General features: G+C 34.4%; 2 protein-coding genes across 2 annotated transcripts in view; one reads left to right on the top strand and one right to left on the bottom strand.

Moving 5' to 3' along the window:
* Positions 1-21,673, bottom strand: part of ppt1 (palmitoyl-protein thioesterase 1 (ceroid-lipofuscinosis, neuronal 1, infantile)) — a 356,601-nt gene that overhangs the window by 277,679 nt on the left and 57,249 nt on the right. The window lies entirely within an intron of this gene.
* On the top strand, positions 8,164-21,074 carry LOC143702231 (uncharacterized). The gene is made up of 14 exons (XM_077195778.1): positions 8,164-8,184; positions 8,295-8,326; positions 8,415-8,486; positions 8,842-8,975; positions 10,769-10,882; positions 10,969-11,026; positions 11,394-11,444; positions 11,542-12,333; positions 13,035-13,193; positions 13,345-13,487; positions 17,882-17,995; positions 18,099-18,156; positions 18,234-18,317; positions 19,378-21,074. The coding sequence occupies exons 2-14, from the start codon at positions 8,302-8,304 to the stop codon at positions 20,007-20,009; spliced, it is 2,436 nt and encodes an 811-aa protein (XP_077051893.1). The 5' UTR covers positions 8,164-8,184; positions 8,295-8,301; the 3' UTR covers positions 20,010-21,074.

The raw sequence follows: 21,673 nt of genomic DNA, 5'->3' as shown, positions 1-21,673 counted from the left end.
CCGCGTAAGACCTTCGTTCATCTACGGAACACAAATTAAGATATTTTTGATTAAATCTGAGAGCTGGATCACTCCTCCATAGGCTTCTTAAGAGATTGACACTTGTTCCCCGAAAAGTTATTAAAAACATCGTTAAAACAATCTTAAGTTTATCAATCGACGAGAATACTTTTTGTGCGCAAAAAAACAACAACTTTATTTCAACTATTCATTTCCTTCTCTGTGGGCCTCGAGTCAGTTCACTAATAGCGCAGCGCTTCTGTGTTGTACGTCACACACATGACCAGCGTCGGCCAATAGTGAGCCTACGTGTGACGTAGCACTACGCAATCACACTACGTTAACTGACTCGAGGCCAACAGAGAAGGAAATGAATAGTTGAAATAAAATCGTTATTTTTGTTTGTTTTTGCGCACAAAAAGTATTCTCGTCGCTTGATAAACTTAAGATTGAGCCACTGTAGTCACTTGGACTATTTTAACGATGTCTGTAATAACTTTTCGGGGCTGTGGCAATGGGAGTGGCATCATGAAACAATTATCTGTCGGTTAACTATGCTTTATAACACACAAGCCCTGTGTATTTTCAGTGGATAAAGGTAATAAGTAATTTCATTTCAGTTAGTCCCTTCAGTTAAAACCTTTTGAACAAATGATCATGGGTGATTTACCACAAAAGCAGTAAATTACATATCAAAGACTTTAAATTGCAAAAACATTTAATCTGACTTTTTGAACAATAGCGTATTCAGTTTGTTTTATGGCACCATATAAAGTTTAAAAAAATGTACGTGCTTTGGTTGCCCAATTAGAGATGTTTTATGTCCTCTAGCACACCAATAGTGCACATTTTTGACGTCTCCCTTATCTGACCCGTATATTTCTTGTCTTGGAGTCTCTACTAACGAGCTGATGAGTTTATTCAGGTGTGATTGAGGAGGAAGAGTTGGTGTAGGAGTGCCTGCATGAACAGGGTTTAAAAACATTTCTCTAGCCTAGTCTAGGAATAGACTTTTGTCCTCAGTAGCGGACATTATATTTTAGTGAATTTCTCTGACATCATACATGTTACAGTTTTAGTCGTGTAAAGAGCACATTCAGGGGTGTTCAGAGATACCAAATGTTGGGAAGTTTCATAATGACAACTGCCTCTCCTTGGACTTTAAATTACTGACATTAATTGTTCAAATTTAACACTCTTATGGAAATATGATAACATTTTGTAATGATCATTTAAATTGGCTTAATAAATAAAAATCTCAGGAAAATGTTATGGGGTTTCAAATCAAAATTTGACTTTCTGTTGCGAAACAAGACTCTGATTTCATACATGTACACTATAGCGGACAGCAGGACTTAAATCATGTTTATAAGGCATTTTGGAAGACACATCAAGTGAATAGGGAAAGAAATTATATTTCAATATTCCTATGAAATATTAGATATTATTACGAAAATCTTGCCAATTATTACTCCCATTATTACACTTCTTGGTTGATTACATGTCGCCTCAAGACCACATTAATATGCAAATTAGATCAAATGTATAGATACATTATAAAATAGGAAAACCCGCTTATATGGTCATTTTACACACATATTGCATAAAGAAAAATGGTATATGGAAAAATGGTATATCAAAGTATTCTGTTATATCTTTCCTAACATAGTTGACAATCATCTTTATACAAAGTTTGTTATATAAAATCCTGAAACTTAAAAATGTATTGGTGATTTTAAAAAAAGACCATTATTTTTGCCTATTCATGTCTTTTTATTGAAAATAATGATAATTGAGACCCAGAGGACATAGCACAACATAAATAAAATATAATTTTTCAAAAATGATATTTAAAAAAAAGAATCTTATGCTCTAAACAATGTAATGATGACACACACAAAAAAAACTAAATTCACAAATCTTTATTTTCTGGGTCTCAGGAGGACAGAGGGTGCTTGGCAATGTAAGAGCTGCTTTGGAGCAGTCTGTGCAACCATTGAAATACTGCTGAAATATTGAGGGGAAAGTTCTGAAATTGGATGTAATGTGTAAAATACTGTAAACATATTCCAAATATACTGAACTGTATGTGTTGCCTGATTAAAAATATCTTATATTTCAAAAGCCAAAGAATATGTAGTATGCCCTTTTGTGCATGATAATGCTGAAGTTGTCAAATCAAGTAATTTTTATTTGTCTAGCCGTTTTCACAATTCACAGTTTGAAAACAGATTTACAAGAAATGTACAAATAGTATCTGGAATCTCTGGAAAGAATCTCTGCTTAAGGTAAGAAGGTAATAAATATAAAGGTAAGAAATAATAAAAGTAAAGATATGACACAAAGAAGATTTTATATTCTACACAGAAGGCATGAGGCTAAAAGTTAAGGAAGTTGTTGTAAAAATAAACAGCTATGATAGTAAAATATATAGCATGCAATCTGGGAAAGGAGATTTGCGTGAAATGCAAGCTTATACACATCAACAAATTCACACATTATGATATTGGGGATTGAAAATAACTGAACATGGCATGCAGCTGTAAAGAGAAAGTCTTAGTAATAATTACAGTTATTAGTTAGCTAACACAGAAACATGACTCATAATATTGAAAAAACGTTATTTAATAATTATTTATTAATATTATTTATAAATTTAAATTTTATCATGCTTAAAACATTCACAAAATTTAACTTTAAGATATTAGGAAACCAAACATTATAGTATGTTCTGTAGGAACTCTTTTTTTAAAAAAACTTTTTAAGCAATGCCTTTAATCATTAAGAATGGACTTACTAAAGTCTGTATTTATTTAGCATACATTTTAATTGCCAAAATAAGGTTCCATATGACATTTGAGCACTTGATAATGTTAAAAATTGTTTGGATAGCTTTCATGAATGAATTGTGCTGTAATTAGTTACCAAATTAAGAACATCAAGAAACGTGGTCAGTCCATCACAGAGCTCGCACACACAGAAATACACACATTTTGTCTGATTAATATTTATGTATAGGCCTATGTATGCATCTATGTGTGTATGTTAGCCACGTCTTTGGAACAATTTTGATGAAAGTAAGCAGATTTTTTAGGTTCACAAGCTTCCCTCAGCAATCTGAAGTAAATGTATCATGTAAAAGAAAATTTCAATGCCACAAGAACAAGAGGTATCAGATATTCACAATATCACATTAACATTATATGCCAGGAAATAAAATAAATAAATAAATAAATAAAGAAGTTTTACATAAAATCCAGTGCTTTCAAAGCATTACATGTTTTCTTTTCTTTTTTTTATTACAGTAATTATAACATTTCCTTACAATTGGATGGTACCTGGAATCTTAGTCAAGGCATTCAACAATTGGGTATATTGGCTAAAAATAAATAAAATAAATAATAAAAATAAACAGCAAAACATATTTTGTGAAACAGATATTACATCCAAAATAATAAGAGAAAGAAAAAAAGGGACATAAAAGTCATCAATTGTAGTAACAATAAAATATGTTGCAAGGCAATGTCAGCCAACCAAATATTACAGCTTTTTTGTAAATTCAGTAAGCTATAGTTATATATTTATTACTCTGCCTGTAGTTTGGGTACTAGATCCGATCCGTTTTCAAATTTTTTTTTATTAACTATATACAAAAGAAAACATTTGAGGATGATGCATTTTAATCCAGAAGTACTCTCATTCCCAATATGGGTATTTATATTTATTCCTATCATTACTTCTTTCATTCCATATCCTTCGTATCTCTTAATCAATAATCTCTTAATCCCTTCTTTTCGTAAAATTTTTCAAAATTTCTACACTAGGTCTGGTCTAAGTGGGAGAATGTAGTCTATCCATTTTCTCCATAGCTTGATAAATTTCTCGGACTGTAGCCGAAGATTCATGGTTAACCTCTCCATTGTGTAAATTTCATACACAATTCCCAGCCAATCGTTGATTCCCGGTGATTCAGGTTGCAACCACTTTCTAGTTATAGCTTTTTTGCAAGCTATCAACAGGATTCTCATTAAATATTTATCAGATTTATCTTCTGATTTAAGATTTGTAAGACCCAAGTATAGAGTTAATAAACTAAATTGGACGGGTTCCATAAATATACTCTCTAAACTCTTATGGATTTCTTGCCAATATTTTTGAACTTTAGAGCATTCCCAGAATATATGGCTATGATTTGCTTCATTCGAGCCACACATTCTCCAGCAGATTGCATTTTTGCTTTGATATCTCTTCTGCTCAGGAGTGAGGAAAAATCTAGCATTTTTCCAGCCGAATTCTCTCCAGGTTGAGGAATGTGTTGTCCTCCACTGTGATTTAAGTATATTTGCACAATCTTCCTCTAGGATTTCCAAATTTCCTTCCATTTCCCATTTATTTTTAATGTATTGGGTATTTTCTAATTTTCTGTCTTGTAGACTATTATACAATTTTGCAACTATTTTAGTCATGTCCCCCTTTTTATAAATTGAAATAAACATTGTGAGAATATTGTTTTCGTTGTCTTTATATTCCCTTATAATATTTTCAATTTTATGTCTTATTTGTAAGTACCTATGAAAATCCTTATTACATAACAAATGTTCACATTTGAGTGTCTCAAAATCCAACATTTGTCCTTTATGTAAAAATTTGTTCCTCGTTTAGTCCAAACTTTAAAGCTATCGTCTATAGTATTTGGAACAAATGTTGAATCATAAGCGGGCCATCTCAATATTGACACCAATGTTTTCATTGCTTTTTTGTTTTTAGTTTGTTCCAAAAGATGTACATATAATGTGAAGTCATTTATAAAATGTGAAAAATTTGGTTAACTTGAGCCCACTTCTTTTCATGTATATGGTATTTTCCTAATAAAACAAATAACTGTAATAAGTTGTTCTTTACATATTCCAAATTGTCATTCTGAGTATAAAAACAATTCCATCACGTCAGTTTTCTATTAATAAAGGTTTCTAAATCTTTCCAAAACAATCTTGAGCGAATACAATGAAAAAACAGAGGCAAAATTGTTTCTTTTTCTGCAGGTGCTCAAAATTCACAAGTAGGCCTATATGAAATATTAAGCTTAAATCTTTCGAAAACATGCTTAGCATTAGCAGCATAAATTCTGTGAAGTATTTCGTAAGACACTTTCTTAATTTTGTTATTGACATAAAACTTATTTGGTAATTTCCATGCTTTAACCCAAGAGATTTTATGATGTAATTTATAAACGGTCCCTTGGAGATCGTTGACGTCACAGCGTTCCATAAAGATCAATGCTTTTATCGACTTTTGTTTTGAAAAGACTTGGACTTCAGGAGAAAACATGCTTGTAGATGATTATTATAATGGCCAGTAATAATAATTTGCTAATATCAAACTTTTTGCATGACTTACCTTTCATAATCAGGATGCAGCAGCTTTTTTATGTTTACTGTCTGCCCCTGGACCCTTAAAATTTGAACCGTTGCTGCGGAAACCGTATAGCCTATTTAACCCAACAGCTGGGTTGTTACTAGAAATTTTTTAGAAAACGATTTTCAGAATGACACAATATTATTTTGAAAATAACCCAATTTAGTGACCCAATATGTGTAACCCAACAGTTAGGTTAAAAAAATAACCCAACGGTTTTTTGTTTTTTACTGTGCACTGTTAGAACAAACATAGTTTCTTTCTTATTCCGGGTTGTCTGTCTTCAGGACAGACCTCCACCAGCTGCAAAGGAGTGAATCAAAACATAGAGATATGACAGAAAACAACCTTCAAACAGACTTATTGAAACGTTCTCCTCATTAATGTAGCATGAAGCAATGAATCAAGCGGAAAAACCTGAAGGAGTAGCTAAGAATGTAGAGGAAAAGATTTTTCCCCATTGATTTAAGTGTTAAGTGCCAGTTTTTTTCTTCTTATTTCAGGCATAAACTCACTCAATTGTAATGATTTTTCTCAGAAAACAAGTCTTAAGTATGTATCTTGATTTAAGAGTTTGTCAATATTTGTACTGGAAAACAAGACAAAAATACTGAGTAAGAAAATCTTTTCTTTGTTTTTTGTTTTTTTGCAGTGCATGAACCCAGGCATAGTTGGACTATATGGGTCTTAAAAGCATTCCTCTGTTGGGTCACCCTAGGGTCGCCTCTCAGATAAAACATGGCATGAATAAATGCATTTAAGAAGACTGTGATTAACTATATAATAAATATAATTTTGTAGCTCACAAGTAAGTTGTATCACCTGCTTGCTTTCCAGTTCTGCCTGGTTAAGCATAGTGCCTGAAAAACATATGTCTTTAGAATAGATAAAGAGGGAAGTGGTACGGGCCTCTGAGACAGATTAAAGAAATGATAATTTAGGAGATTCTTGAACTGGTTATTAAAGTAGCAGTAATTCTTTTCTTTAATCCACTCCCAAGACAAGGTCACACTGGGCTTCAGAGAGACAACACAGAATTTGTGTAGTTTATCACTTCCTCAGCCTTGAAGGGGAAGAAGATCACATGATAAAACACAGTAAATAAGTAAAAGTATTCATTCCTAAAATCTGAAATCTAAAGACAATGCGTACGATGCAAAGAATTAGAAATAAAAATATTGCATAATTAAATATGTTAGATAAAATTGGATATCAGATCAATGCAGAGCACCACTAATACTGGGGAATAAAGAATGACACACACTCAGAAGTGTAGTTCATTCAATAGTCAGCATTATTGTGCTCGTGCCATACTTTATATAGCAAGTCTAGGACGTAGGCTGAAACCAACAAATAAAATAACAAGTCCATATAGGAAAGAAAGGAGACTGTCAGCTGAGCTGAAAGAGTCCATAAAGAGACAAACAACTCCATTCATGATTATACCAGATGCAACATTGCTCCTTATGGATAATAAGTAGCCTACATGTCTTACGAGCATGTGACTAAACAGGGTGTACAAGAAATGATTAGATAGACAGGAAAGGAGATGCAAACATATTTATCTGAACACTGGCCTCCAGAGAGACAACACAGAATGCTTGGAATGGATAGTTTATCACTTCCTCAGCCTTGAAGGGGAAGGAGATCACATTACAAAACTCACTAAAACAGTAAAACTATTAATTCTTTAGATCTGAAATCTGAAGACAATGCATACGAAGCAAATAATTAGAAATACAAAAAACTTGCATATTTAAATATAAGTGTATGTGCATTGATTAATTAAAAAACAACCACCACAACAACAACAACAACAAAGGAAAATTGTGCAATTGTTTCCATCAGTGTGATTGAGCTTGCTTCACATTTTAATTCTTTTTTTTTAGCTCTTGAAAGTTTGTCTTTTGTGCATTGATAATTTAAAAAACAACCACCACCACCACCACAACAACAACAACAACAAATGAAAATTGTGCAATTGTGTCCATCAGTGTGATTGAGCTTGCTTCACATTTTAATTCTTCTTTTTTTTAGCTCTTGAAAGTTTCTCTTGAAGAGTTTTGTTTCTTCATTCGTAGTTTCACCACAGGAAACAAGATTCGTGAGCATGAATATACACGAAGTAGTGCTGACGTGTTAATGAATATTCACGATTCTATGCACACCTCCAAACCTCTAAGCTTGCGCGCGTGCATTTACCTCACAAAAGAATAAAGTACAGGTAGGCACGTTGATTATCATGTAACTCTTTGATAAACCACTTCTCATCTGTTTTTGTGTGCAGAGTTAAGAGTTGTATCGGATTGTAATCGACAAGCTAATCGCACGTGCTTTTGTGGTAATTTAGCGGTACGTTCAGACGTTTACTTTTACGTTACGTGATCCTAACGATGAAAACTCATCGATTGCTTGTAGGCAGTTTTCCGTCATGTTGGGTTTATAGCTGTTTTCTCTTTATTAATCAACTAAAAGTTCTAATAGTTATGATGAGAGTAAGAACAACCAACGATAGGTTGCAATATTGACATGTTCGCCAACAAATTCATATTCGTATTATCAATATCATCGGGTTACGGTTTAGTGAGAATCCGTTGATTTTTTTTTAAACAACGGCAGCAAACGTCATATATTTCGTTCAAAATGTAATTCATAGTTACTGCATACTTCGTAGCTGTTGTAAAACAGTACACGTGATCAAAGATAAACATATTTCAAAAATTGGCATACTCCACACAGTATATACACATACTGTACACTGCAGATAAAGTAAGACTAAGATATTAGTATGCTATTCTGAATGTAACGTTACTTGTGGATAGCTTGCAAGTTTACTTCATGTTGTTTCTTGGTATTTTTGTTTGTTGTCTTCACTGCAGCCCAGTTATGTTGTCTTCAAGCAGCTCGGCAGGTTTGTTCTGTCTCTGATGACACTCCTGTTATTATATTATATATTATGCCCTAGCTGTATGCCCTAATTGTAGTGTATTGTGTTCCAGGGAGCCGCAGTCAACTGTATAATGCCATACGTTCATATCTGCACAATCAGAACAGAGAACAGCCCATCATTGGTGAGAGACAATACAACATCTAAAAGGATTTAGTATGTGTTCAGGCTTGGCATGGTTGGTTTAATTAAAACTGTAAGTGTGGCATTGTTTTGGATGCTCGGTAAGTTCCATCTCGAAATATACATCATAAAAGTCAACAAATCAGGTTGTGAACACATCTCTATGCTTTTAGGTTAGGTATATTTAGTAAAAAAAATGCTGATGTGAACACTAAGCAGACCAGGACTAATGTTTTCTTTGTTGGTTTTTGGTCCGGGTAAAACGAACCAAGCAAAACGAACTACAAGTGTGTACACAAGAAAACATCTGAAATCTGCTTTATATGTGTTAATTTGAACATGTTTGGATGTTTCAGGTCTGAACTCCATCACTGAGGTGTTGACATACTGTCAGCCTGCTCTGTACTTTTGTGATGTCTGCTTTTTGAGAATAACCAAGCCTGACATCAGAAACCACATCATGGGCAGCATTCACAGATACAATTACATGGTAAGATATTGAGATTTTTATATTTTAAAGGTCTTTAACTTGAGATGACACGTTCTTACAGAGCCCCTAAAGGGACATGGTGAAAAATAAAAATATGAAATGGGAGGAAAAATACTAAGTCAATGCTTTTCGGAGCGAACACAAAGTTTCAAATGTTTTGTGTGAGCGAACGCAAAAGTTATTATTAAAAGTCATTAGACTTATTATTTTTCCTCCCATTTCATATTTTGTTTTTTATTATTATTATTTTTCCACCACCATGTCCCTTTAAGGGCTCCGTAGTTTCTTTTGCTTTCTTCTATATTTTATATATAAGAATTTATTTGTATGATTTTATATATCTTTATATCCTTTCTTACATTAAGTATCGTTAATAAGTATGTTTTGATTTGTTTAGCATATTTATTGTTTACAATTGTTTAGTTTTATTGTATAAATTTCTTATCTGCATATTTTTGTTTAGATTTTCCTCATTGCATTCTTAATTAATTTACTCTCTTTTATGACTCTCTTTAATACTGTATATACACAATTCTCTTGTGCCTGCATGGACCACTTCCATGCAGAAGTACAGCATATTTTTATTAGAAATACAGTATATTTTGTTGTATGGATTGGGAGCAATTTGAGCAGAATCAAGAAACTACCACTCTATCCACTGTACGAGAATATTACATCTGCATTTATTCTTCTCTACTTTGTATTTTCTAGCAATATTGGACTTTTTAAGTGTAATCTGTAAAGAGAAATTATAATTATATAAAAATATATAATATATTAGTTTTTATATATATATATATATATATATATATATATATATATATATATATATATATATTAGTAATTTTATGTGTGCCGCCATTGAAAAGAAAGCAAAAAGATAATGAAATAATTGAAGAATAGGAGGAGAACATCTGTGAATGAGGCCATTGGTCATGAACTGCATGAAACAGAAGTTGCTGTCAGTTTTGTTTTGGCATTTGGAAACTCCCGGACTGAGATGTCTTTTGAAAGAGAGAAGACTTTCTACGACAGAAACTACAGTAGTCAACATTTGAAGTGGATAAAAACGTTTTATTAAAGTTATACTTGAATTTTGAACGATATCCCTTCTTGTCTTAGGACAACTTCGCTGAACTTTTTTTGATCCACTTCAAATGTTGAGTACTGTATAACACCTTTAAGCAAATCCGACATTTTCTTTAAAGTTTTTTATTGTTGTGGTAAGAATCTAGAAACTCCATCACTCACGGCATATTATCATTAGTTTCATCATCATCATCTTGTAGTTTTAAAATGGTGCTTCTTTTCTTCTCTTGTGCTGTTTGTCTCAGATGTCTTTGTGTTTATTAACTTAAGATAGATCATTTTTACTTCTGTCACGATCATGCTTACTTGTCATACAAATAATTGTGATTAACAATTTAATTCTGTTTTGTTCATGTCACTTAGTGTGTAATCGTAGATATTTGACTATCTTTACAACAGTTTTTTAAATATATATCTTGTAAAGAGAAATTATAATTATATAAAAATATATATATAATACATTCGTTTTATATATATATATATATATATTAGTAATTTTATGTGTGCCGCCATTGAAAATAATTGTTTATTGTATTGTTTGTGTATTGTATTGTTGTATTGTATTGTATTGTTTAATGTCGCCATTAAAAGAATTGTATTTGCTTCAAGTAGTCATTGATTCAACTCATACATTTTTTTTTCACCGTCTGTCATCTCATCCGTTTTTCTTATGTAATTATTTTTTTGGGAATTTTCCGTAACAGAAATATCACCATGCGTGTGGGTGGAGAGCTTACACAGACCTGACTCTTCTGGCTCGGCCTCTCATGGATATCGCAAAAATGGTTGAAAAGAGGGAGGGAACAGGTGATGTACAGGTAAAATAAATCTGAGGAGTATCAAAATAGTTTTGTTGTATATTAAAATATAGCTTCCCCACTAACCTTCCATTTTCTCTCATAAGGTTCTGTGTGTGGATGAAGTCATCTACAACACGATGACATCATTGCCTGTCACTGATGGTCTGTCTTTTATGTCGTCTTATCTTATTGCTCCAATTCGCCTTTATTCAACACTTAAAATGGCTGGATTTTAAAAAATCTATATTTATATTTTTCAAGCTAAGCTCTGAGTAAAATAAGAGCGATCATCTCAGAAATATTTATATTATGTCATACATATGTGATACAGTAGTTTACATTTATTAATTTATCAGAATCTTTCTAGAGTGACTTTTAGTTTAGCATTGGCGTTTACAGTAGTTCACATCAGATTTGGCCATTTTCACATTTTGTCACTTGGTACTAAATGCTTACTGGACTCTAAACAGTATTTTTGACATGTCTACCTGTATTAACCCTCATCACACTTTTTCCTCAATTTTCTTAGCTTTTGCTCAGATGAAGACAATTAAGAATCAGCAAAACAGCCCTTCTGAAGGTATGCATACCGTAATCTGTTTAATATGACTTAATCGGTTCTGATGTACTTAATTAGATATTGAAATATGTTTGGTATATTTTAATGTATCTACAAGGGCAGCGAGAGTCTGGATACACAGATGGGACTGCACAACTTCTAACTTCAGGATGTTTGTTCCCAACACAATCTGTATCTACAACACCAAATATGATTGAACCTCAAACAGTCTCAACCAATCCAACACTAAACGCATCGCCCCCTAGAACCGCAGGTCCTGTCAAACCATTACCCAGAGTCCAGCAGGCATCGACACATCAGAGTCTTGTGGATTCTCATGTTTCATCTACAATATCTCGTCTAGAAAGCTCCCCATCTCCAGCCTTCAGCCAACACATAAATCAGGATCAACCTCTGATCGCAGACAGAAATCAGAGTCTACAACAATATGTGATGCCATCTGAAGACCAGTTTCTAACTGAAACGAGGGCAATCACTGTCGTAAGACCATCAAGACAGTGGAGCCCCATTAGAATTGCTTTCCAGAATGACACTTTGCATGGTAGTGAAGAATATGGGAATAATGTCATGCATTCATTTGGAGTCAGCTATGAAGCACATCCTCTGCATCTGGCCCAAACCACGCCACATGAAGCCCGGCTGCAAACACCATTGAGCAACATGGTACCAGAGATAACCCAGAGTCTAACAAGCAGGCATAGATTTTTCATAAATGAAAGCTCACCTGATATTCCAGAGCCTGTCAGGGATGTGGAGATTACCAGTGTTATGAAGCTCATCAGAACCCAGATGATAACAAAAGCATTGGAACCTGCAACGCACGATTCAAATCAATGGAATGATGAGGCTAATCCAAAGCAACCAATCGTCATCAATCGGGTAGCATGTGGTAGTGTACTCTTTTTAAACTCTCATTACAATGTTTTGATTTGCACTTTATTCGGAACTTGCTATATTTAGATTTATTTTGAAGAAATTATTACTTTTATTTATTAAACAGTCATTTATAATGTTCCAAAAGATTTCTGATTCAAATAAATGCTGACCTTTCTTGGTTTGCGTCATCATTTCCACTAAAAGTATTAAAACTGTTTTCAACATTGATAGTGATGAGAAATGTGAGCAGCAAATCATCATATTAGAATGATTTCTGAAGGATCATGTGACACTGAAGACTGTTGATGATGCTGAAAATTCAGCTTTGATCACAGGAATAAATTACATTTTAAAATATATTAAAGTAGAAAACGGTTATTTAAATTGTAATAATTCACAATTTTACTGTTTTTACTGAGTCTATTCAGGCTTTGTGAGCAAAATAGACATAACCCACAGCTACAATAATAGTGTAACTTATTTTATTAAATATACTTTAATTTAATCCCATGGTTGGGGTGTAATCTCATGGTTTTACCAATGGATAAGTGTAATTATAAATGTATAAGTTACAGAACCAGATACTAATTGTGCTGTTCTGATTTCTTTAGTTCAATATGATAAATGTTGCACATATTCTTATTGAGCTTATATTTGACAATATCAATATATTTTACTTTACTTATTTTCTTTAATTCTCATTTATATTTACAGTGGAGGCTCAATCAGACAACGTTAAAGAAGAGGACATCTTTCTGTTCTCACAAAACCCAATTGCCCAGTCCACTCTTGCTCAGACTCAACGCCCTTCTGATCAGGTTCAATCCCTTGAGGATTTTCTAGAAAACTACAAGGGTCGAAAGCCTCTTATCGGTGAGTGCAGCCAGTACACCCCAGATGAAATTAAGAATAAACTAAATGAATGAACACACTTTAGCTAATTTAGCACAATAGTCTCGTCCAAAAGGTGATGCCTTGATTCAAATTCACTGCACTAAACTGTGTGTGAGCATGTTTGTCACAGGTCTACAAGCTGTTATCAAGTGCCAGAGTGTGGACGGGAATCCACCTCCATGCTGTTACCTGTGTCAGTTGTGTGCTATGAAGCTGAAGAAGAAGAAAATATTCAGCCACTTGACTAGCTATGACCACCGGCGAAACTACCTAGTAAGTGTTTACAGTGCTTCCTTTAACTTGTGAAACTTTAAGGAGTACTATTATGTTTACATTTACATTTATTCATTAAGCAGACGCTTTTATCCAAAGCGACTTACAAAATGAGAACAATAGAAGCAGTTAAACTAACAGTAGGACGACAATATGTAAGTGCTATGACCCCTCTCAGTTTAATCTAATGCAGTCCCTTTTTTTATTTTTTTAAATAAATAGAAATAGAATAGAAGAGAAAGTGTTTGTATTTCTGGATCAAGTGTCCCGAAAAAGATGCGTCTTCAGCAGTTTCTGAAGATGTAAGTCCCTCCAGGAGGAGTTATTCTCTATATCAGTGTCAGTGTTTCTGAACTCCCTGAAACGCCTTCATTGTAGTCTTGAGTTTCTTCCGGGTACGAACACGTCACAATATTCCTTATTTAAATAATTCATACGCAGAATAAAGGGACGGGGCCTGGTTGAGTTATTTAGTAGTTTGTTGAGATGTGCGGTTATGGTAATGGGCGGGACGTTTCCCAAACACACTGGAAGCGGTTGACCAATCACAACACACTGGTCCAGTCGACCAATCAGTGCTTTTCGGAAGATGGGCCTTCATAGAGACCTAAACTAAACAGAGCATTAACAGGGCTGCTTTCAGCCCATCGACTGTAAAAAAAGATGGACGACGCCCCTTCGCTCTCTTCCATTGGTGAGAAGTCAAGCCGCCAGTGTCCCGATATGGCGCTGACATTTTGGGACTTGAGTCTGCGCAGTTGCGATCTCAGGACCAGACCTGCGTAGTACTGAGCAGAAAGTAAAGCCGCGAAATCAACGCCCCGCCCTCAATCTCGCTGAATGCACTCTGCACTTTTTTTTTTAAGTGGCCTATGTCTGCTCCGTTCCTCTGTTCTGCTCCAATTTTGATGTCTATTGATTGCAGTACAAGAGGCTTGTTAAAATAAAGTAAATACAATCTCCTCAGCCCTCCAAAGATCCCGAAGTCCGTTGGTGCTTCAGTGACTACTTCGCTCAGTGAACCTGTCAAACATGACGTCACACCACCATTTTTAAAGCATCACGTAACTAACTATAAATAAACTTATTTTAAAAACAAACACTTGAAATTACATCAGCGTGATAAAAACTACAGTAAATGACAGAAACTATCTTTGGAAAAAAGATATGTGGAGTGAAATTTATTGCTTTAGTTGGTCTCACGTCCCATTGAATAACATGGGGAGGCGGGGTTTATGACCTATACTAGGACCGGCCACCGGGGGGCGATCGAGACGCTTTGGCTTCACTTTTCAGGGCTTGTGCGGCACGCTTGGTTCAGCCCTGACAAAAAGTTGCAAAGCGTTTTTTGTAACGAAAACGTTCTGATGACGCAAGAGTTCAGAGCCTGTTGAAATCAGTATAAATGTGGTAAATAAAAGTGTTTAATACTGCAAAATACGCTCAGTGTTACAGTCACTGCCCTTGCCATCCAGAATAAAAGAGAACGTCTCAATGTATTTTTTTACCATCATACATTAAAAGTGTTATATGTTATATCATCATCATCATTAGGCACACAGCAGTCATAAATTATTACAAAACAAGACTTACCTGGCAGTGATAGAAAGAACTCTTAATTTTTTTAATTTTCATTAAATAACATACAATATAACACAATATTGATAGTTAAATTATTCATTTTCTCTTGATTCATTAAAATGCATAATATCAGCATCCATATGCTTACATACAGTTATAATAGTTATTACAATTCTTATCTTATTATAACTGGTAAAACCTGAAAGCCAGAGAAAGAAAACGTCGTATTTTTTACTCTTATTTTTTTTTTTTTGACAATATACTGTCACTCAATATTACTATTAAAAACTATGGTTCTGCCGTAAATGAGTCCTATCTGTCGCGACATTCCTTTCTCTATCTTCTTTAATAAAATAACCTTTTTATTATTGTAAAATCTACATATCGTTCCCAACAAAAGTATTGTTTAGCGTAAAACATGTTGTAGATTAGCCTACAGGCTGTCGATTACTTAAAGGTCCCCTATTGTCAAAACTGAAATTTCCTGTTGTTTTTCATGATAACAGAGGTCTAGGGGCTCTGAAACTACCATATAAGTTTCAAAACAGTCGATCCACAGACAAATGCACACAGCCTGCATAAAGTAGCTGTGCCTTTTCACGAGCTGTTGCGACTTCCGTATATTTGTGATGTCAGAACTACTCAGTCACCAATGGTGGGTCACTCAGAAAACAACAGGCCAATCAGAAGAGAGGCTCTTGAATATTAAGTAGACGGGCCAAAATCGACCTGATCTTGGCAGAGCTCCTGAGAAAGGAGCTGTAAAAATATATTGACATGGTTTTTGGTACTTATACCGCAAATATATATAATACCGTAAAACTTCAAATAATAGCCCGGGCTTTTATTTTCCCAAAACGTCGAACTGCACCGGCTTGTATTTGAGACAGGCGTCTATATGAGACAGGCCTTTATAATTTAGTGTTGAGATGTTGTTCATTGAGATGTTGTTGCTAGAGTCTCTAATCTCTAAAAATCGCCAAATGCTCCACGTGAAACTGCGGTCTTCCGACCTTTTACCATCGTGTCAATTGATTTTGATTAATATGCGTGAGGGAGACAGCACTCGTGTTGTTTGAAGATGTGAGAGTGTGCGCGCGCGGCGCGGGCTCTCTCTGCTCGTTTGCGTCCTGTCAAGCGCAGCAGTCATTCTATTACATCACTCACCGATCAAAAAAGGCCTTGGCGGGACATAAATTTGCTTTGGCGTACAAACAAAAAGCGGACGATCTGACGGGTTTTAGAAGTTTAAATACGACCCGAAACTACAAAACAGAACCGGCCTCTATTTGAGACCGGCCTTTATTTACCCAAACCTGTCGCCACACCAGGCGTGTAAAAGAGATCGGCGTCTATTTGGGACTCGGCTATTATTTGAAGTTTTACGGTACATATTCTTAAGGACATCAAAACCTAAAATAAAACTTCAGAAGGTTGTACAATATTGGACCTTTAAATGATAAGGTGTTTCCTCACAGAAGCGGTTTATGTAGTGAAGCCTCTCCTTCATTGACATGCATTCAAAACAACAGCCTCTAGACTCCTTCCCGGCGCACAGCCGCAGCGTTAGCATTAGCCGTTACACTTTTTTGGCTAAAGGTTTCAGGCTTGCCTTCTAGTGGCTTTGGCGTTACTGACAGACTGGGAAGAGAGGAGCTGCAACAGTGTCAAATATGTGTTTTTTGAGCATTCAAGCATGAAATCCTATTCTAGTAGAAGAGCATAATAGTTCTTCTTTCATGTCTGGAAGCAACTAAATAAACTCCAAAATAAAATAATGTGACATGCACAAATATACATTTCTAGTCTAGTTAAAGGTGCTGAAACTTCCCAATAATGCCTGTGAATCATTTGGATGATAGCACTTTAAATGATTAGCTTTAATTATTAAAAAAATATTTCTACCATTTGCTTTATACTGGCACCATATTTGTAGTTGCTGCTTGAGTGACACCCGTCCCGCTTTGCGTTACCACACAGTATTTTCACCCCTTGTCCCGCACGTCGCATATTGATAATGTCCCGCATTTTCATCAGTCTGTTGGTTTTTGATTATCATATTAAGAAAACGTGGATGTGTTATTTTGCCTTTTTAAGAAAGCATTTTATTTATTTTTTTTGCGGCGTAGTTTTTCACCTATATTTCACAGCGCTTCGTCAGAAGTACAAAATGCAAAAGCCGTTTTTAAAATCTTATCCAATGGTTGAAAGGAAAGGAGTAAACACTGTCACTAGTGGGTTGTGACGGCTGTCAATCAAAATGTGGAGCGGTGATTCGTTCCATTTGTTCCCTGTCAGAAAACAAATGGATAATTCGGTAAATTAAATTTTAAATTTAACAGAATTTATCAACTTGTTTCCTGCTGTGGTTGTTTTAATTCACATCCTTTCTAAAAAAATATGAAAGTTTTTGGTTTAATATATTCTTAATATATAAGACTGTCAATGATCTAAATTCATGTTGGTTTATATTTTATTTGTTCATTATTTATTTAGTTGGACTTGGTCAGAACTGTTTCTAAAATAGTGATCTGCATGATGCCTTTGGCCTCAGTGATGTTAAATTTAAATGTCATGTAGAATAAAGACATGTTACATTGTGATGTAATGGTGTTTTCTGGAAGGATTTTTATCAGCTGAAAGGCAGAATACACATGTTTTTATTAAGTTAGATAAACATTATATAACAGTTTCAGGTTAGGTTTTAGTGCTGGTATAACACGTCCCACACAAACTTATAATCGTCCCACATTTGGTTTGTTTGATGGTGGTCACCCTAGTTGCTACTCATGCAAATATCTTGATGTTGGCAGAAAGTTCTCCACCCGCAGCTCCTGCCTATAAAGCGTAAACGCTGCAACACAAATGAGATGCTTGAGGATATTGCTATTCAGCTGGAGAAAGAGGATGGAAGAGGACAAATAAAGGTACTACCTATGTTCATATTATAAACTAATGTGATTTTCATAGCCTTATTGGAATTAGATGTGATTGTGTAGAGCTGTTTGGTGATTTCATCTTGTTCTGAAGGTGATGAGGTTGTCCGCATGTCTCATAAGTGATGTACTGCACAAGGATTATCAATGGTGTAAGTACAGCAGATGAAAGCAAAATACATTATACTTTGTCAGTGAGAGCCAAAATTCTTCTTTCTTTACCAAAAAGGTATGAATGTGTTGAACTGCGGAGCTGGTGTGGAGTGGAGATCAGATCTGCTGTCTTTCAGGGATAGAACTGACAAAACCACAGGTGTGTGTGTGTCTCTGTGATACCTAAATCAAGTTACAAGGTTTTTGACCCGTGAATGTCAGACATGCATTCTTTGTAATTTCACTATTTACAGGTTATAAAGTTTATTGATGCTATGTGTAGTCGCTCAGTTTCTTCTGTCACTTGACCAAAATCTCATGTTATAAAAGATAAAATGCTATTTAAGACAGTATTGGCTGTGACTCAACTACAAATGCTAGACTAAGACACTCTTCTCTGCTCTTCAAATGCATAAAACATCAGCCTTTATATATATAATATAATATATATATATATATATACACGTGTTTCTAAAGTAAAGAAAATTTCGTACTTCTAATTGCAAACAAGCAGAGACGCTCCAAAATGTGTGTGGCACTTCATTCATGATAGAGGTGGGTGGAGTTATGAGATTTGACTGACAGTTTGAGGATCCAATGGAGTAACGAGGTTTAGTTGCTAGCTCTTTTTAATACTTTTCATTGGTTAAATATTTGCTAAACTCACAGGCGGACACAGTGCGACCAATAATAATGATTTTTTGGGGGGAAAAATTTCAATGACAAAACATGGAGATACAAGGTTTCCACCCGGCAGCGACAATATATCGATATCTATATTTCAGAGAATATAATGTATCTTATATTGTCTAAATCCTTTTTCCTTGATTTAAGCATAAATCTAACAACAGTCAGTGAGGTTTATGCTTAAAACAAGAAAATACTATTTACCAATGGGAAAAGAAAAAAATTATTCAAGTATTATTCTAAAAATAGAAAACATGCTACCTTTTTTTAAACAAGAAAAGTCTTTAAAAAAAAAGGGGGAGAGTCGCTTATTTATGGGGGTTTTAACCAACAAGATAAAGAAAAATATTCCTTAAAGATAAATAAATCTATAAATATTGCACACAACTGGATAAGTGCCTTTTTTTCTTCATTATTTTATCTAATATTATTCCTGAAGTAAATCTTTTTTTTTTTTTTTAAGGATCTTGTAATAGTCAAGACAAAAGTAAATGGTTACAGGCAGATAATAACATATTCATCTATTTCTAAAGGTCCCAGTCAGACCCTTAAACGTCCAGCCGAGTCTCTGCTGCCCCCTTCTGAGAAATGTCCTATTAAAGCTCCTGTTGGACCTCCAACTCGTCAGATGGCCAAAAAAATGAAGAATAACCATCCTAAGCATGTCAAGAGCACTAACAAAGTAAAGAACCCTGTGTTTAAGGTAAGCCTGTCACTGCAGGAGGGACCCGTCGTGATTGAGAGAACTTCTCTGAGAGACACGTGTGTGGATGATGATGTGATGAACACACATCCTGAGAGACGCCCACACACAATACACTGCATGAATACACCGCAGTATCCTGAAGGAGATGTGCTCGCTCAGACGGACATTCCCACACACACGGAGGTGGTCTCACACATAGACAGCCGTGTGTTTAAGGATCAGTTCATGAATCCTGCTCAGTATGCATACTCAGGGCAGTTTGTCCAATCTCAAGGCATTCAAAAGATTGACCCTTATATCAGACCTAAGGACTGTGGCGCGGTGGAGGAGGAGGTCGCGGTCACGTGTGCTGATTGGCCGGGTCAGGACTGGTCCTTCTATAACAACGAATGGATTGCGATGAGGCAAAACCAGTATGGAAGTGATCATCCTTGGTGTGAAGGTTACATGCAGTACTGATGAGAATGAGTCTAACAGCACTTGAGCGTCAGTAACAAATAGTTTGAGCATGTTTTTGAGTAGATTTTGCATCAGAATTCAGTCCAAACTGTATTTATGTCTTTATTTTTTTGTGCCGTTGGTAAAAAAAATTGACTGAACCATCACTGAATTATTAAGCTGAATTTAGAAATCCGAAGGGAAAAAAACACAAAAAAGGCTTCTACTTCATTCATACATGCATATCGTTTGTGCTTGTTTAGTTAATGAAGGTTAATCCATTGAGTTTGTCTTTTGAAGCTTTAACTTCTTTTTGTAGATTTTTCATCAACATGATTCATTTAACTTACTCTATCAAAAAAACATTGATTATTTGTTGGTTAATGCCTGCCTTTGTAGTTGTTGTATCAATTATTTGTGTGTGTGTGTGTTTGTGTTTATATATATATATATATACACATACATGTATATCTCAAAATAATTGATACTACAACTACAAAGGGAGGCATTAACCAACAAATAATCAATGTTTTTTTGATAGAGTAAGTTAAATGAATCATGTTGATGATCATGTTGAGAAGTTAAAGCTTAGGTTTTCACATCATCAAAAGACAAATTCAGTGGATTAACCTTCATTAACTAAAGAAGCACAAACGATAGAAGCCCTTTTGCGTGTTTTTTATTTCTCTTCTGATTTCTAAATACAGCTTAATAATTCAAATAGTTGTTGTTTTGGTTATACATGTAAAATGCATGTTATCCTTGGTTCAAATGTATGTTTTAGAATCCATGAACAATGGATCTGGTTTACAAGCATTACATGTATATCAAGTTTATTTCCTTTTGTAATTTTCAGTGTTACTGACAATTCATATTCTTTAAAATTAATTTAGAAAGAACAGTTGAATGTTAAACGAATACTTGTTTATATCAGTATTTCTTTTTCTTTCTCTTTTTGTCACTGCTGTCATAATTGAATTTTTAATTCGTTATCACAAGTACTAATATCAAATTATTTTTATTGTAACTGATTCTTTTAACAGTAAATTCCTATTTCTAAATAAAAATCTTGTTTTCATAGACATATCATTTTTTTTGTATGCTACATATTTAGTCTGTATTTTATAACCAAAGTGATGAGACTATTTAAAAACTTTGTAACATGGAAACCCTAAAATAAAGTATAAATAGGAGTACTTTTTTTAATTACATTTAAGTACTGAGTAATAATAATTAAATACATGAACTTACTATATGGTTAGGATTAGGTTAGGTTTAGTGTTAGGTAATTAAGCAGTAACTAAATGTAACGTGCAACAAAGATACTGTAAAATAAAGTGTTTTTTTAGTTTAAACAAATCCCTTAGTAGTCTGAACCAACACTTGCTTAAGCGAACAGTAGTTTTGCATTAAAACGAGTAGCAAAAGGATTCAAGAAAAGACTTGTAATTTGCCTATTCATTCTTATTCCTAATTCACGCTGCTTGTAATCCCATGCTTTACCAGATGATGGCGCCAAATTACCTATTCACAAAAGAGTTTGACTAGAGGCAGAGAATGCTAGAGCTCTGTGATCCCTCTATATGTTGATAAACCAATATTGATATACATTTAAATAAATTAATGAAATTAAGTTTAATTCATAATTTTATATACATATGTTATATAGACGTGGTTTAAGTTTT

Source organism: Siphateles boraxobius, unplaced genomic scaffold (assembly GCF_051911475.1).
Source record: "Siphateles boraxobius isolate OS27281-9 unplaced genomic scaffold, OSU_SipBor_1 35, whole genome shotgun sequence".
NCBI classification, from domain to species: Eukaryota; Metazoa; Chordata; class Actinopteri; order Cypriniformes; family Leuciscidae; genus Siphateles; species Siphateles boraxobius.
Note: the sequence above shows the minus strand (reverse complement) of the source record. Positions and strands in the feature narration are given on the sequence as shown.

Coding starts and splice junctions, on each gene's coding strand:
- LOC143702231 (XM_077195778.1), top strand. CDS start 8,302: ATGTTGTCTTCAAGCAGCTCGGCAG. Junction 12,334..13,034: donor CATCAATCGGGTAGCATGTG/GTAGTGTACTCT, acceptor TTATATTTACAG/TGGAGGCTCAATCAGACAAC. Junction 18,318..19,377: donor TAGAACTGACAAAACCACAG/GTGTGTGTGTGT, acceptor CTATTTCTAAAG/GTCCCAGTCAGACCCTTAAA.